This window comes from Pan troglodytes, chromosome 6 (genome assembly GCF_028858775.2).
Source record: "Pan troglodytes isolate AG18354 chromosome 6, NHGRI_mPanTro3-v2.0_pri, whole genome shotgun sequence".
In the NCBI taxonomy this organism is placed as follows: domain Eukaryota; kingdom Metazoa; phylum Chordata; class Mammalia; order Primates; family Hominidae; genus Pan; species Pan troglodytes.
The window spans coordinates 32,204,662-32,218,515 of record NC_072404.2 but is presented as its reverse complement, the minus strand read 5'-3'; the positions used below and the strand labels follow the sequence as shown (position 1 = coordinate 32,218,515).

General features: G+C 39.4%; 1 protein-coding gene across 1 annotated transcript in view; it reads right to left on the bottom strand.

Annotated features, from left to right (window-relative positions):
* The window catches only part of LOC745184 (autism susceptibility gene 2 protein), a 95,699-nt gene that overhangs the window by 80,675 nt on the left and 1,170 nt on the right, over positions 1-13,854 (bottom strand). The window contains exon 2 of the mRNA XM_016957204.4: positions 1,358-1,412. Within this exon, the coding sequence (XP_016812693.1) occupies positions 1,358-1,412 (55 nt within the window). The remainder of the gene's footprint in view (positions 1-1,357; positions 1,413-13,854) is intronic.

Below are 13,854 nucleotides of genomic sequence, written 5' to 3'. Positions count from 1 at the left end.
CCCTGGGCTCAGGCCATTGTGTGCCCATGAGGACTGTAAACAGGACAGGGCAATAAAATTCAGGACAACCTCAAAAAGATAGACATCTGGCAACTGTGAGATAAACAGAGCTTTTGATGAGCTGGTGACAGTGCAGGAAGGAGTGGAGTGGGTGCTCCAAAGGGTCTGTGATTTCCTGGCCTGTCACCTCTAATCCAGGCTGCCCTGCAAGGGATGTGGTCCCAACCTCTGTAGAAGACAAACACAAGCTCCTGGATCACAAATAGGCTGATAAAAAGAGGGGAATGCTGCTTCACTCAAGAGCTTTGGGTTTTGCAATAATAACAAATAAAGGAACCCTTCCACAAACTGCTGCTTGCATGATGTTTAGTGACATAGTAATGGTAGCTTCTATTTACTGAGCACTTGATACATACCAGGCAATATGCCAAGTCCTTTCTCTGTAGGATCATATTATGAAGTTAATTCTATTGTTACTCCTGTTTTTGCAATTGAGGAAACCAATACACAGCGAGCTTTAGTAGTCTGGCAAAGGTCTCAAAGCAAATAAGAGGCAGCACTGGAGTTTCAACCATATCTGTCCCTTAACTACTATTTGCACTCTTTGCTCTGAAGGTTTTAGGAGTTTCGTGCATCCTCCACTCTTCTCAGTACATCTCGGGTGTAGAACCAGTTGTTTGTTTTCTACAATTTACATGGGCTGAATCAGAATCCTAAAATGCCCACAGAGTCCCACTACGTAAAACTCATGACCTGATCTGTTCTATACACTACAAGACCATCCCCTGACCACTTCTTGGATGCTACAGCAATGTCAAATTGCTATGAAGGGTTCTAAATATTTCCTCGTGATTTCTGTATTTGTCTCATTGTGGACCAGTAGCAAATTGTTCACAGACGGGCACTGGCCCAGAGACCAGAGACCACAGTTTGCACAGCCCTGATCTAGGATACTTAAACCTGCAGACCCCTCATCCTGAAAAGGCAAGAAGCCCCCTTAATAATGATGACTGTTTTTATGCACAGGCATATCTCAGAGAAGGAAAGCCCAACTTTCAAAAATCCAAAGGAAAAAAGGAAGCAAAGCCATCTATAAAAGGGTAGTTCACAGACCTAACAGTATCTTCCATGTTATAAACCAATAACTGTCCAACAGTGGGAGAACAGAAAAATAATTCCAGTCAGGGCATTCATCAGAATAGTATGCAGCCATTGGAGGGTATATTGGTCAGCTCAGGCTACCATAACAAAATACCATAGACTGGTATTTATAAACAGAAATGTACTTTCTGACGATTCTGGAAGTCCCAGATCGAAGCTCAGCACGGGAAGTTTCTGGTGAAGAATCTCTTCCTACCTTGAAGATGCCTGTGTATTCTCACTCCAGCTGAGTGTCTCTCTAGTGTCTCTTCCTAGAAAGATACAAATCGTGTCGAATCAGGGCCCCATCTATATCACCTCCTTTAACCTTAATCACTTCCATAAAGGCACGATCTCCAAATACAGTCACATTTGTGCTTAGGGCTTCAACATATGGATTTTGGAGGGAACACAATTCAGTCCCTAACAGAGGGATAGTATCAAAGACTTTTTAATGAGAAAATACCTATGCTATAATGTTAAATACAAAACAAGATTAACATACAAAATTATATATCCAGTATGATCCCATCTCTAATACATCAAAATCTACTTTCAAGAAAAGACTTTATAAACCATCTTATCCTTAATCGTAAATTGGTAGATTATTTTAGCTAGCAGCCTGCATTTTTTTTTAGTACTTAATAATATCTCCTTTACTTACTTTAAGAAAGCTGTTATAAATTCATTCTTACTAAGGTGTAAATGGCCAGTAACCTTTACTACTTCCCAGGAAACAGTTGGAATTTAATGAGAGATGTAGTTAGCTGACAGGAATTAATTGTCAGATTTTAACTATCCACTATACAGTAGGCATAGTATTTTGAATCAGGCACAAGATGAGGCTTTTTGGAATCCCTGATATTATATAGCACAAGTCTCTCAAGCCTGGTCCCAGCTCTTCTTCCAAATGAAAAAACGAGAGTCCTCGCCTATACCAAGAATATAGATTAGCTATTTCACTCACCCACTTAGTAGGTGTATATGTGGAACCTTTTAGGATTTAAAACTCATCTACTTCCCAAAAGAATTTGAAAACGTTTAAGAAAATTAATTCAATTAAAAACAAAACAGAAGCAGCTAACAATGGCCAAAAGCTAGATACAAAGATATGCAGCCAGGCACAGTGGCTCATGCCTATAATCCCAGCACTTTGGGAGGCCGTGGCAGGAGGATCACTTGAGCTCAGGAGTTCGAGGCCAGCCTGGGCAACATGGTGAAACCCCATCTCTACAAAAAATACAAAAATTAACAAGGCATGGTGGCGTGCACCTGTGGTCCCAGCTATTCGGGAGGCTGAGGTGGGAGGATCGTTTAAGCCTGGGAGGCAGAGGTTGCAGTGAGCCTTGGGTGACAGAGTGAGACCCTACCTCAAAAAAAAAAAAAAAAAAAAAGATATTGCTATAGTGAAGCAACACATGTGATTTACATCACCCTCTGAGGGAACAGCATTATCTTTTACTCAGTAAAAGTGTGCTGACTGATTGTATCACCCATAGCACTTCCCATAGTAGGTGTTCAAAATGAACAAATTTAATCAACATGCATCAACTTCAAGGTTTAGCTATCCTTCCTAAGGAAACCAATACCCAAATAATGAAGTATTTCATAAATTCCAAAGCGATAGCTGATCCGGATCATTTTATTTTTCTGCTAAGCCATTTACAGCACTCCAGGCCTGAAGTATATTATGTGTTGTCGCTTTATAATGTATTTAGAAGTCAACAGACTCCCCTTCCCCTCACCTCACCATTATATGATCCACATAGGTCAAATTTTGTGTCAAGCAAATTAAAGTGTTATTTTATTATCCAAAGTAATTGTTTCTGGATTAAAAGGCTATTATGCTGAAATGGTTATGTTGGCGATTATGCCGTTAAAAGTGTGGGGCTAACTACTGGTTTAGCTGAATGCCCATGTTCCTGAACGTCTTCTTTCAGCTCTCCTGTACGTGGCAAATCATTCTTAACTGGGTACTCCAAATGGTCTGAGTGCCTCAGATGTACTTTACTAAGCCATTAACACATTGAAGTCCCTCCCCTAATTCCCCAGTCGACCATTAATTAACAGTGTAAGAAGAAAGAACCAGGCCCCCCATTGCGATGTGGCTGAGATGAAACCTTTCAGCAGTGATGGTGCTCAAAACAAGACAGTCATTGCATGAGCTCTCTTTGTCACATCAAATATGCCATCAGAGGAGGGGAGAGGGCACTATTAGAACAGTGCTTTTATTACAAGCATTTTTTAAAACTCTGCCAAGTATAAATACTTTTTTGAAAGCATCAAGGAATCTCAACATTGCAAGGAATTTTGAGACTGACTTGGCCTACAAACTGTTCCCATATCTGATGACCCACTATTTGCTAAGTGCTATGTTAGACAATTCAATGCTTACAAATCCCTTCAAGATTTCCTATTGTACACATGTGGGAAAAGAAGCTTAGAAAGAAGAATCTATCCAAAGCCTCATGGCAACTTGTAAACTACGTTAAAGATCCATTTGGGTTTATCTCTAAAACACAGTCTTCTATCACATACCAATTCCCTAAAACCACAGCAATCTAGCTCCAGGCTTACATGTTAGGCCACACATAGGTCTACGCACATACCTTAGAACCATATGGTTAATCATAAGCCAACAAAACCCTGTAAAATTCCCAGAAATAAACTTTACAAGAAACAGGCAAAATCTATTTGTGATCACACACACACACACACACACACACAGAGAGAGAGAGAGAGAGAGAGAAGGAGGTTTCAACAAAGTTTTGAGCTATTTGAGAAATCATGTCTCTTCTTATATTATCACATAAGGAGACTCAAAATTGCAAAAAAGCCAATTCTCCCCCAAGTTAATTTATAAATTTATGTAAACATATATTGTATAAGTTACGTAATTCTAATGAAAGTCCCAACAGGATCTTTCTTGAAACTTTGAAAAATAATTCTAAAGCTTATCTGGAAGAATAAACATTCAAGAATAGCTAGCCAAGAAAATTCTAAACATAAGAGTAATGAGATATTAAAATGTATGGTGCTGACACAGAAATACACAGACTGACCAAATTGCCATGGTAGGGCCAGACAGTATGTTTAGACATTTAGTACATAATCAAAGTAGCATTTTACATCAGTGGGAATAAGATAAATTATTCAAGAAATGGGAAATGGTCTTCATACATAACAAAAAGAAATGATCTTGAAAAAACTAGCTAGCCATTTGGACAAAATAAATAGAGCTGGATCCCAGCTTTATTATTTATACTGCGTTAAATTCCAGTGGGATCAACACTTTAAATATAAAGATTGGAAAAATGGAAAAGTATAGGAGAAAAACACATGAAGATTTTTATTACCCAGGGAAGTAACAGTCTTTCTTATCTTAAGTCAAAGGCCAGAAATGAAAAGAGAAAAATTTTATTTCATAAATTGTATTTCATAAAAATGTAAATTGATAAATTTTATTTCATAAAATTTTATTTCATAAAAACTATAGTTAAAAAAATAAGCAAATGACAATCTGAGAAAAATATTAGCAACAAATATGATTTTAAAGGGTTAATATCACTAATCTTAAAAAGAGTATATAAAATACTTTCTCATATATATATATATATTTATTTTTTATTATTATTTTTTTCAAGACGGAGTCTTGCTCTGTCACCCAGGCTGGAGTGCAACGGTGTGATCTCAGCCCGTTGCAACCTTCACCTCCCGGGTTCAAGCAATTCTTCTGTCTCAGCCTCCCAAGCAGCTGGACTTAACAGGCACGCATCAGCACGCCCAGCTAATTTTTGTATTTTTAGTAGAGATGGGTTTCACTATGTTGGCCAGGCTGGTCTCAAACTCCTGACCTCGTGATCTACCACCTCAGCCTCCCAAAGTGCTGGGATTACAGGCGTGAGCCACCGCACCCGGCCTCTTCTCTATATGCTAACATTTTTTATTTTTTTATAATGAGCATGTACCATTTTTCTATAGAGAAAAATAATAAGGCTGTTTTAATTTTTAAAAAGAAATATTTGTTTAACCATGCCTACTTCCTCCAGCATATAATTCCCAATATTTAAAGGAACTAACCAAGAACTTTAGATCTACAATCACAACCCTAATCAAAGTTCTAAAAGTTCTCGAAGTTGGATGTGCTTAAGAATCGCCCAGGGGGCCAGGAGCAGTGGCTCACGCCTGTAATCCCAGCACTTTGGGAGGCCGAGGCGGGCGAATCACGAGGCCAGGAAATCTAGACCATCCTGGCTAACATGGTGAAACCCCGTCTCTACTACAAATACAAAAAATTAGCCGGGCGTGGTGGCGGGCGCCTGTAGTCCCAGCTACTCAGGAGGCTGAGGCAGGAGAATGGCGTGAACCCGGGAGGCGGAGCTTGCAGTGAATTGAGATCGCGCCACTGCCCTCCAGCCTGGGCAACAGAGCGAGACTCTGTATCAAAAAAAAAAAAAAAAAAAAAGAATCGCCCAGGGAGGTTTTACTGCTGATTTCAAGGGTAGAAAAATTTGTCTTTGAAATTGAACAAGCATCTTGATGTATCAAATCTGCTAACCTCACTTTGAAAATTATTGTAGTAGTATATTCAATCATGGGATATTTAAACCTGCAAAAAAAAAGTACACTGGGAGACTATCTCTGAATTTACCAGATACAGAAATACCCAGTGCTTCTGCAATATACCCATGTAACAAACCTGCACATGTACTCCCTGAATCTAAATTTTAAAAATAAGGAAGAAAGAAATGCCCAGTGCTTCTTAAAGAAGCTACATTGGCCACTTAATAGTTGCTTTCTCTGTCTTACAGTTTTGGGGGTCCCTTAAGATCGGATGCTAAAATGTTGATGCCAAATGAAACTTACTGTCTTGAAATTTCATCCTCAAGATGTCTTACATTTTGTGCTGAGAAAACAATTATTTGATATGACACTGAACTTTCTGCAGCTCCATGGTATAAAATATGTGGTTGTGTCTTTCCCAGTTAAGTGACTTTTACAGGAACTCAATCTTTCGTGTGCAGTTTTAATTTCATTTGCCAAAGATGTTATGTGTTTTATCAGGTAGAAAGAAAATCTGATTCTTTCTTGGAAACTTCCTGCTTCACTTCAACAATCTGATTTTTTCATAAACTTGGAATGACCTTTGCAAGTGTCTATTGGGCTCTTCTTCTCCATTCCCACCTCCATGTTAGGAGCTTCACAGGCTTTAAATATTGAGACACTAGTACAGTTCATTAGGTATATATGTGACATATTCAAAGCTATCTCTTTAGATTCAAAACTTATGATTTCAAGTTAATTGATAACATCTCCAGAATTAAATGCAGTTTACTTTGAGAGATCTTCCTATGACTGTGTTTTTCAAAGGACATGAAAGATTAGAAATTGATCATTTTTTTCTTTGTTTTCTCTTTTTACAACTTCTGGTGAAAAGTAGTTAAATCCTATCACCTACATGTTTAGGCTTACGATCATTTCTCTTCTTGTTTACAGGTACCATCAAACTAGATAAAAACAATTCTGGAGCCATTTTACTGTTTATATAATATGAGGTCATTCCTTTCTTCCTTCTTCACTCATTCATTTGATCGGTCCTTATTGAGCATCTGGATACGGTCCAGTTACTTTGCAAGATCATAAGCCTAGAAACACTTTTGGAACTCTAATTCTGATTGATCCAATATTTTCCTAAGTTTTTCCAAGAAGGAATCAAACTCCACAACTGCAGCATAGCTCCAGAAATATCAACTAAACAACTACTGTGATATTAGTTTCAATAATCTTGGTAAATGGCCAGGAAAATGTCTCGCCAGCTGGGGACTATCAACCATCATTACTTTCATCTGGTGCGTATGGCTCCACATGGGTACTTTTGGGTCTCCTGGTCTTTACTGACATAGAAATACTTAAGTTTCCTGACACCCAATGATATGTATGACATATTCTGCCAGTAGCTCTCTTGATACTGGTAGAGGGATATGCTCTTTCACAATGACCATTCTTCCAAAACAATCTTTACTCTGGGAGTATCTGGGAGTGAATCATGGATGAAGAATTCCACTGTCTGAACAAAGACTGCAGGTCCCCAAAATCCTGACAGTAATTTGGGATTGGCACCTGCTCACCCACACAGTAAGAGCCCTCTCTTGTCATACTATCAGTAACCCTGTGCTGCCCTTGAATTTCCGAGGAAATCAGAAATTTGTTTTCACCGGCCAGTCCTTGCTCCATGCCAATGAAAATATCACATTTGGTTCCATCAGGAGTCCCCCTGGAGGTGTCTGCCATGGATTCCACATGCAAGGTGATCTCATAGGAAGCTATTTTGGAAATCCCCAATATCAATGTGGGACAGATGGCTTGACTCTCGGAGGTTTTAGCAGAGCCTCTTAGACCTCTCGCTTTCCTTTGTAAAATCCAACACTCTAGTGACTGACAGGGCTGGCAAGGCATCCTTCTTCAATAATTCAATAAATTCAGCAAACTCCCTCATCTTAGGTGAGTCACTGGTCACAAGAGATGTTATGATGGCACATGTTTGGTCTTATGGGCTATCTGTTTGTGTTTCTTTTGTTTGCTTCTAGATAGCCTCAAATACCACTTGGAAAAGGCTGAGTCTAAAAATTGGGGGAACTATGTATAGTTCATCTGAAAGTCAGCACAAACTTTAAATAAGTCCTTCATTCTTTTGGGCAAGGTGGGCTTGGTAATAATTCTCAAACAGTACTGGTGTCAGCTTGAAGGGAGGTCTCTAATCAATAGGTCCCAGGGTTCTCTCTATCTTTAGACACTGCCTCAGTCAGAATGTTTCCCTTTGCCACAGAGGAGGACATGATGGCAAGCTTATCAAGTCCAATAAAATTCATTCAGCGTGTGAATCCCAAGAAAGAGGACACTTGACATCCAACTCTGCAATGTACTTCAGAGAAACCATTTAAGCAACGTCTGTTCAACTTCAAGAGTGGAGATAGGATTCAGCTGCATATAAAGAGTAATTACCAGAAGATTCCTATGTCCCGCTTTTCACTTTTCTTCATTTTTACTAGTATCCTCTTCTCTTCTTTTCTTTTATTTTCTTGTATTTCTTTCTTTTTCTGTTTTGCCAAAAGGCGTATAAAGTATTTGAGGTCAAGTAAGTGCCCCTGGTTGTTAGTTCCAGCAAATTATAAGCAGCCCCTTACTACCATAGTAAAGGAACACTCTTAGGTATCACACAATGCTCTGCAGTATGCAGATTGGAAGATAAAAACCTTTCAGGCAAGTTCAAGTCCTGTGGCTCAAAAGCCAAAAGATTTTTGAGCTGATAAAAATATTAGAAATGATCTAGCCATTTTACAAATGAGGCACATTAAAGCTATGGGATGTTCATGGCTTACCAGTGCCCCACTATAATTCAGATATAGAGCCTGAATGGGAACACCCACTCCTTCCCTATGTCTCTCCCTTACACTCCTGGCACCTTGTAAGTAGGAAGCACATGCCCTTCTGCTCTCCTTTCTCCCTGACACACAACCCCTGTGCCATTCACATGGGCATTCCACAAAGCTCCACCTCTTTCATCGTGGTTTCCTCTGTCTAAAAGTCCTTCCTTAATCTGGAAATCATTCCCTACTCATCTTCCAAGACCCGGCTCAAATATTGAACTTTGGGGAAATTTATGTACTCCGTGCAAGTCAGTTGCTCAATGTTTACTTTGCCTGTACTATGTGACTTTTCAGACTGGTTTACATCCCACTCTCTCCTACCCGGAGCTCCTGGAACCAAGAATAACATGTCAGCCATCTTGAATCCCCGGCTTTACACAGAGCCAGGCACATGGTACACAGGAAGTGGCCAATTAAGCAAACAAACAACACCAACAATAAAAACAACTCTCAACCAGGCCTCATTCTACAATTCTGTGGAGGCCAAAGCTCCTGCTTTCAAGGGGCTTATTCAGTGGAGGAGTTGCTTATAACCTCACAATAAATATTTGCTGAATCATGAATTAATGTGCTCTAATTCTGATTCTCCCAGGTTGATAGGTTATTACCAAAATTCATCTGCTCTCAGTGTGATTTGTAGCTCAACCATTGTTTTATCTTGGCTAACAGGACTTACTACTCTGTAGTCTGGCTTCTGCAGTTCACTGAACTTATCACTGTCCCCAGCACTGGACTCTCACCATAAAGCTATGCAGAGAAATCGGCGGGAAATTCACTGTCACACTTTAGAAGTGTCTTCCACGATAAAACGTCATGTTAGCCTGGAGTGGGAAACTAAGCACACATACTGTTAGTCGGTGTGTAAGATGATCAGCTTGGCAATATATATCAACATTTTTAATGTACGTCTTTTTAGCTCCATTTCCACTGCTAAAAATTTATTTTATGAACATACTTGCACAAATTTCCAAATGTGACTTATAAGGATATTCATTGCAGTAATGATTGAAATAGCATACATCTAAACATTGTTATATCCATACCCTGGAATTCCATGCAGTTATTTAAAAGGACACCACAGATCTAAATGTGCTAAGAAGGAGTAAAGTTCAATAGTCATGCATCACTTAATGATAGGGATACTTTCTGACAGAGGTGTCGTTAGGTGATTTCATCATTGTGCAAACATCACAGAGTATACTTACACAAACTTAGATCATAGAGCCTATGACACACCTAGGCTAGATGGTGTAGCCTATTGCTCCTAGACTACAGACCTGTACAGCATGGTACTGTACTGAATACTGTAGCAATTGTAATACAATGATGAGTATTTGTGTATCTAAACATAGGAGATGTACAGTAAAAATACAGTATAAAAGATAAAAAATGCACTTTGGGAGGCCGAGTCTGGCAGATCACGAGGTCAGGAGATAGACGCCATCCTGGCTAACATGGTGAAACCCCGTTTCTACTAAAAATACAAAAAATTAGCTGGGCATGGTTGCACGCACCTGTAGTCCCAGTTACTCAGGAAGCTGAGGCAGGAAAATCGCTTGAACCTGGGAGGCAGAAGTTGCAGGGAGCCAAGATCGCGCCACTGTACTCCAGCCTGGGCGACAGAGCGAGACTCCACCTCAAAAAAAAAAAAAAAAAAAGATTAAAAATGGTACACCTGTATAAAGCACTTACCATGAATGGAACTTTCAGGACTGAAAGTGTCTCTGAGTAAGTGAATGAGTAGACAGCAAATGTGAAGACCTAGGACATTATTGCACATTACTATAGACTTTATAAGCTCTATACTCTAGCCAGGAATGGTGATGCATGTCTGTAATCCCAGCTACTCAAGAGGCTGAGGCAGGAGGATCACTTGAGCCCAGGAGTTCTAATCCAGCCTGGGTAACATAGAAAGACCCCATCTCAAAAAAATAAAAAGTGAAAATAATAAATAAACTCTGTATACTTAGGCCACACTAAATTTATTAATTATTTTCTTTCTTCAATAATAAACTTAGCTTACTATAACTTTTTACTTTATAAAATTTTTAATTTTTTTAACCTTTTGATTCTTTTGTAATAATACGTACCTTAAAACACAGATTGTATAGCTGTACAAAATTATTTAATTCCTTTTTATTCTTATTTATATCAGCTGTTCTCTATTTTTTAAATTTTTATTTTTTATTGTTTTTACTTTTTAAATATTTTGTTGAAAACTAAGACACAAACAGATACATTAGCCTAGGCCTACACAGGATCAGGATCATTAATATCACTGTCTTCCATCCCCACATCTTGTCCCATTGTAAGGTTGTCAGTGCATGGAACTGCCATCTCATTTTTTTTTTTTTTTTTTTTTTTTTTTGCTCTTATCACCCAGGCTGGAGTGCAATGGCATGATCTCCACTCACTGCAACCTCTGCCTCCTGGGTTCAAGCGATTCTCCTGCCTCAGCCTCCCAAGTAGCTGGGATTACAGGTGCCTGCCACCACACCCAGCTAATTTTTGTATTTTTAGTAGAGATAGAGTTTCACCATGTTGGCCAGGCTGGTCTTGAACTCCTGACCTCAGGTCATCCACCCACCTTGACATCTCAAAGTGCTGGGATTACAGGTGTGAGCCACCATGCCCGGCCCCATCTCCTCTATTAAAATTCCTTCTTCTAGAATCCTTCTGAAGGACCTGCCTGTGGCTGTTTTATAGTTAACTTTTATACATATATGTGTATATATGTGTGTATAAATATGTGTGTATGCATGTGTAGAAAGTACGGTCTAAAATAATAATAAATAGTATAGTAAATGCATGAACTAGTAACATAGTTGTTTATTGTTATTATCTAGGATTATGTACTTGATAATGTGGCATACTGTGGTATGTGGTATACTTTTAAATGACTGGCAACGCAGTAGGTTTGTTTACACTGACACCACCACAAGCACACAACTAATGTGTTGCATTAAGATGTTACAAGGGCTAAGGCATCACCAGGCGATAGGAATTTTTCAGCTCCACGGTAATCTTACAGGGCCACTATCGTATATGCGGTCCATTGCTGATCAAAACATCATTATGGGGCACATGACTGTATTATTAATTGAAAATATAAGATGTTGAAGAGTAACATTCAGCATTAACCCATTTGTGTAAACAAAGAGTATACACATGATATACAGTCATGCACCACATAATGACATTTCGGTCAACAATGGACCAAATATACAACAGTGGACCCATAAGATTAATATGGAGCTGAAAAATTCCTATAGCCTAGTGGCAATATAGCCATCACAATGTTGTAGAGCAATTACCTTTTTAAAAATAAATTTAGTGTACCCTAAGTGTACGGTGTTTATAAAGCCTACACTAGCATATAGAATGTCCTAGACCCTCACATTTACTCGCCACTCACTCCACTCACCCGAGCAACTTCTAGACCTGCAAACTCCATTCATGGTAAGTGCCCTATACAGGTGTATTTTTTCTTTTTTTTACCATTTATACTGTATTTTTACTGTACCTTTTCTACATTTAGATACACAAATACTCACCATTGTGTTACAGTTGCCTACAGTGTTCCTTTTTTTTTTTTTTTTTTTTGAGATGGAGTCTTGCTGTGTTGCCCAGGCTGGAGTGCAGTGGCACGATCTCTGCTCACTGCAAACTTTACCTCCCAGATTCAAGTGATTCTCCTGCTTCAGCCTCCTGAGTAGCTGGAACTACAGGTGTATGCCATCAAGCCCAGCTAATTTTGGGGTTTTTAGTAAAAACGGGGTTTCACCATGTTAGCCAGTCTGGTCTTGAAGGCCAGCCTTGGCCTCCCAAAGTGCAGGGATTTACAGGCGTGAGCCACAGTGCCTGGCCAATTGCCTTCAGTATTCTGTTACAGTACCATGCTGTACAGGTTTGTAGTCTAGGAGCAATAGGCTATACCATATAGCCTAGGTGTGTAGTAGGCTACACCATCTAGGTTTGTGTAAGTACATTCTCTGATATTCGTGCAATGATGAAATCGCCTAACGATGGATTTCTCAGAACATATTCCCATCATTAAGAGATGCATGACTGTATATATTTGCATGTGTTTTTAAGTTACTGGAAGAATATACAAAAATATTAATAGTGCTTGTAACAGTGAACGGTATAGAAAGAAGGAAGGAAGGAGTGGGAGGATTCTGTTTTTTATTTCATACACTTCTACAGTGTTTGAATTATTTTTATTGAATATGTTACTTTCATTATTTTTAAAAACGTCTTCTTTCCACCTTCTCATCTTGTCTATTTCAGCCTAGCCAACTAGGTTTTCTCAGGACTGAGGTTATTTATTCCATATTAACTCTGTCTCAAGCTCATATGCATCTCCCACGATTATTCTTCCCAAAACACTTTAGGTTTAAGAATGACCTTTCCTAGGTCTTTAGCTTATGATTAACCAAATGAAACCATCACTAGATGGACTCCCTAATTCAGGTGTTGAATTACAAAAATGAATTTCCAGGGGGAAAAAATGCTAACTTAATTATGTTAGTTAAAATATCAGTAAACATTAGCGATGCCACAGTGTCATGAAGCAGAAGGTCAAAGACCCACACACCCTTTACTGGGCGCCATGGTGGGACTTAACTGGGGCAGTTCCGGTTCTGCCATTAGGACCATGAGCACTCCAATCTCAGTGAAATTGTATAAGACACTGCCATTATCCCCGGATCATTGCCACGATAGACCCAAACAACTCCAGTCTATCGTGTCAATGTGTATTTGGGGAGTCTTTAACACACGGATCATTGGCGAGCTGCACCATAAAAGCCCTGTAGGAGCCGTGGCCGTGTGTGGAATCAATGCACACTCGGGGACTTCCCCAGGCCCGGATCATTTGCAGCCCATCGTGTCAATGCATACTCCGGGAGCCCTTACTCCGAAGCCTGTGAGTGCTGAGGAACAGTGTACACCAAAAATACTTATGGAATAGTTGTTACAGTGCGTACACAGTATTCACTTTTCTAAATGGCATGTCAGCAAGTTTAGTGTGCCACAAATAACTCCTAAAAGACACAAAACACTCCTAGAGGCTCACCTTCACACATGAATGGTTGGTCCATGGAATTGTGGCATGGCTGTGGGGGAGTGTAAGTTTTTCTTTACAGTGAACAAAGGGAAAAGAAAGAGACATCTGCTATTCAGTGTTGTCAGGGTTTTCAGCATAATCCCAAACACCTCCTAATTATTTTCCTGGGCATTAGATCCCTAAGATACAAGGACCTTCCCTCCATCCCTGCCCTGTTCC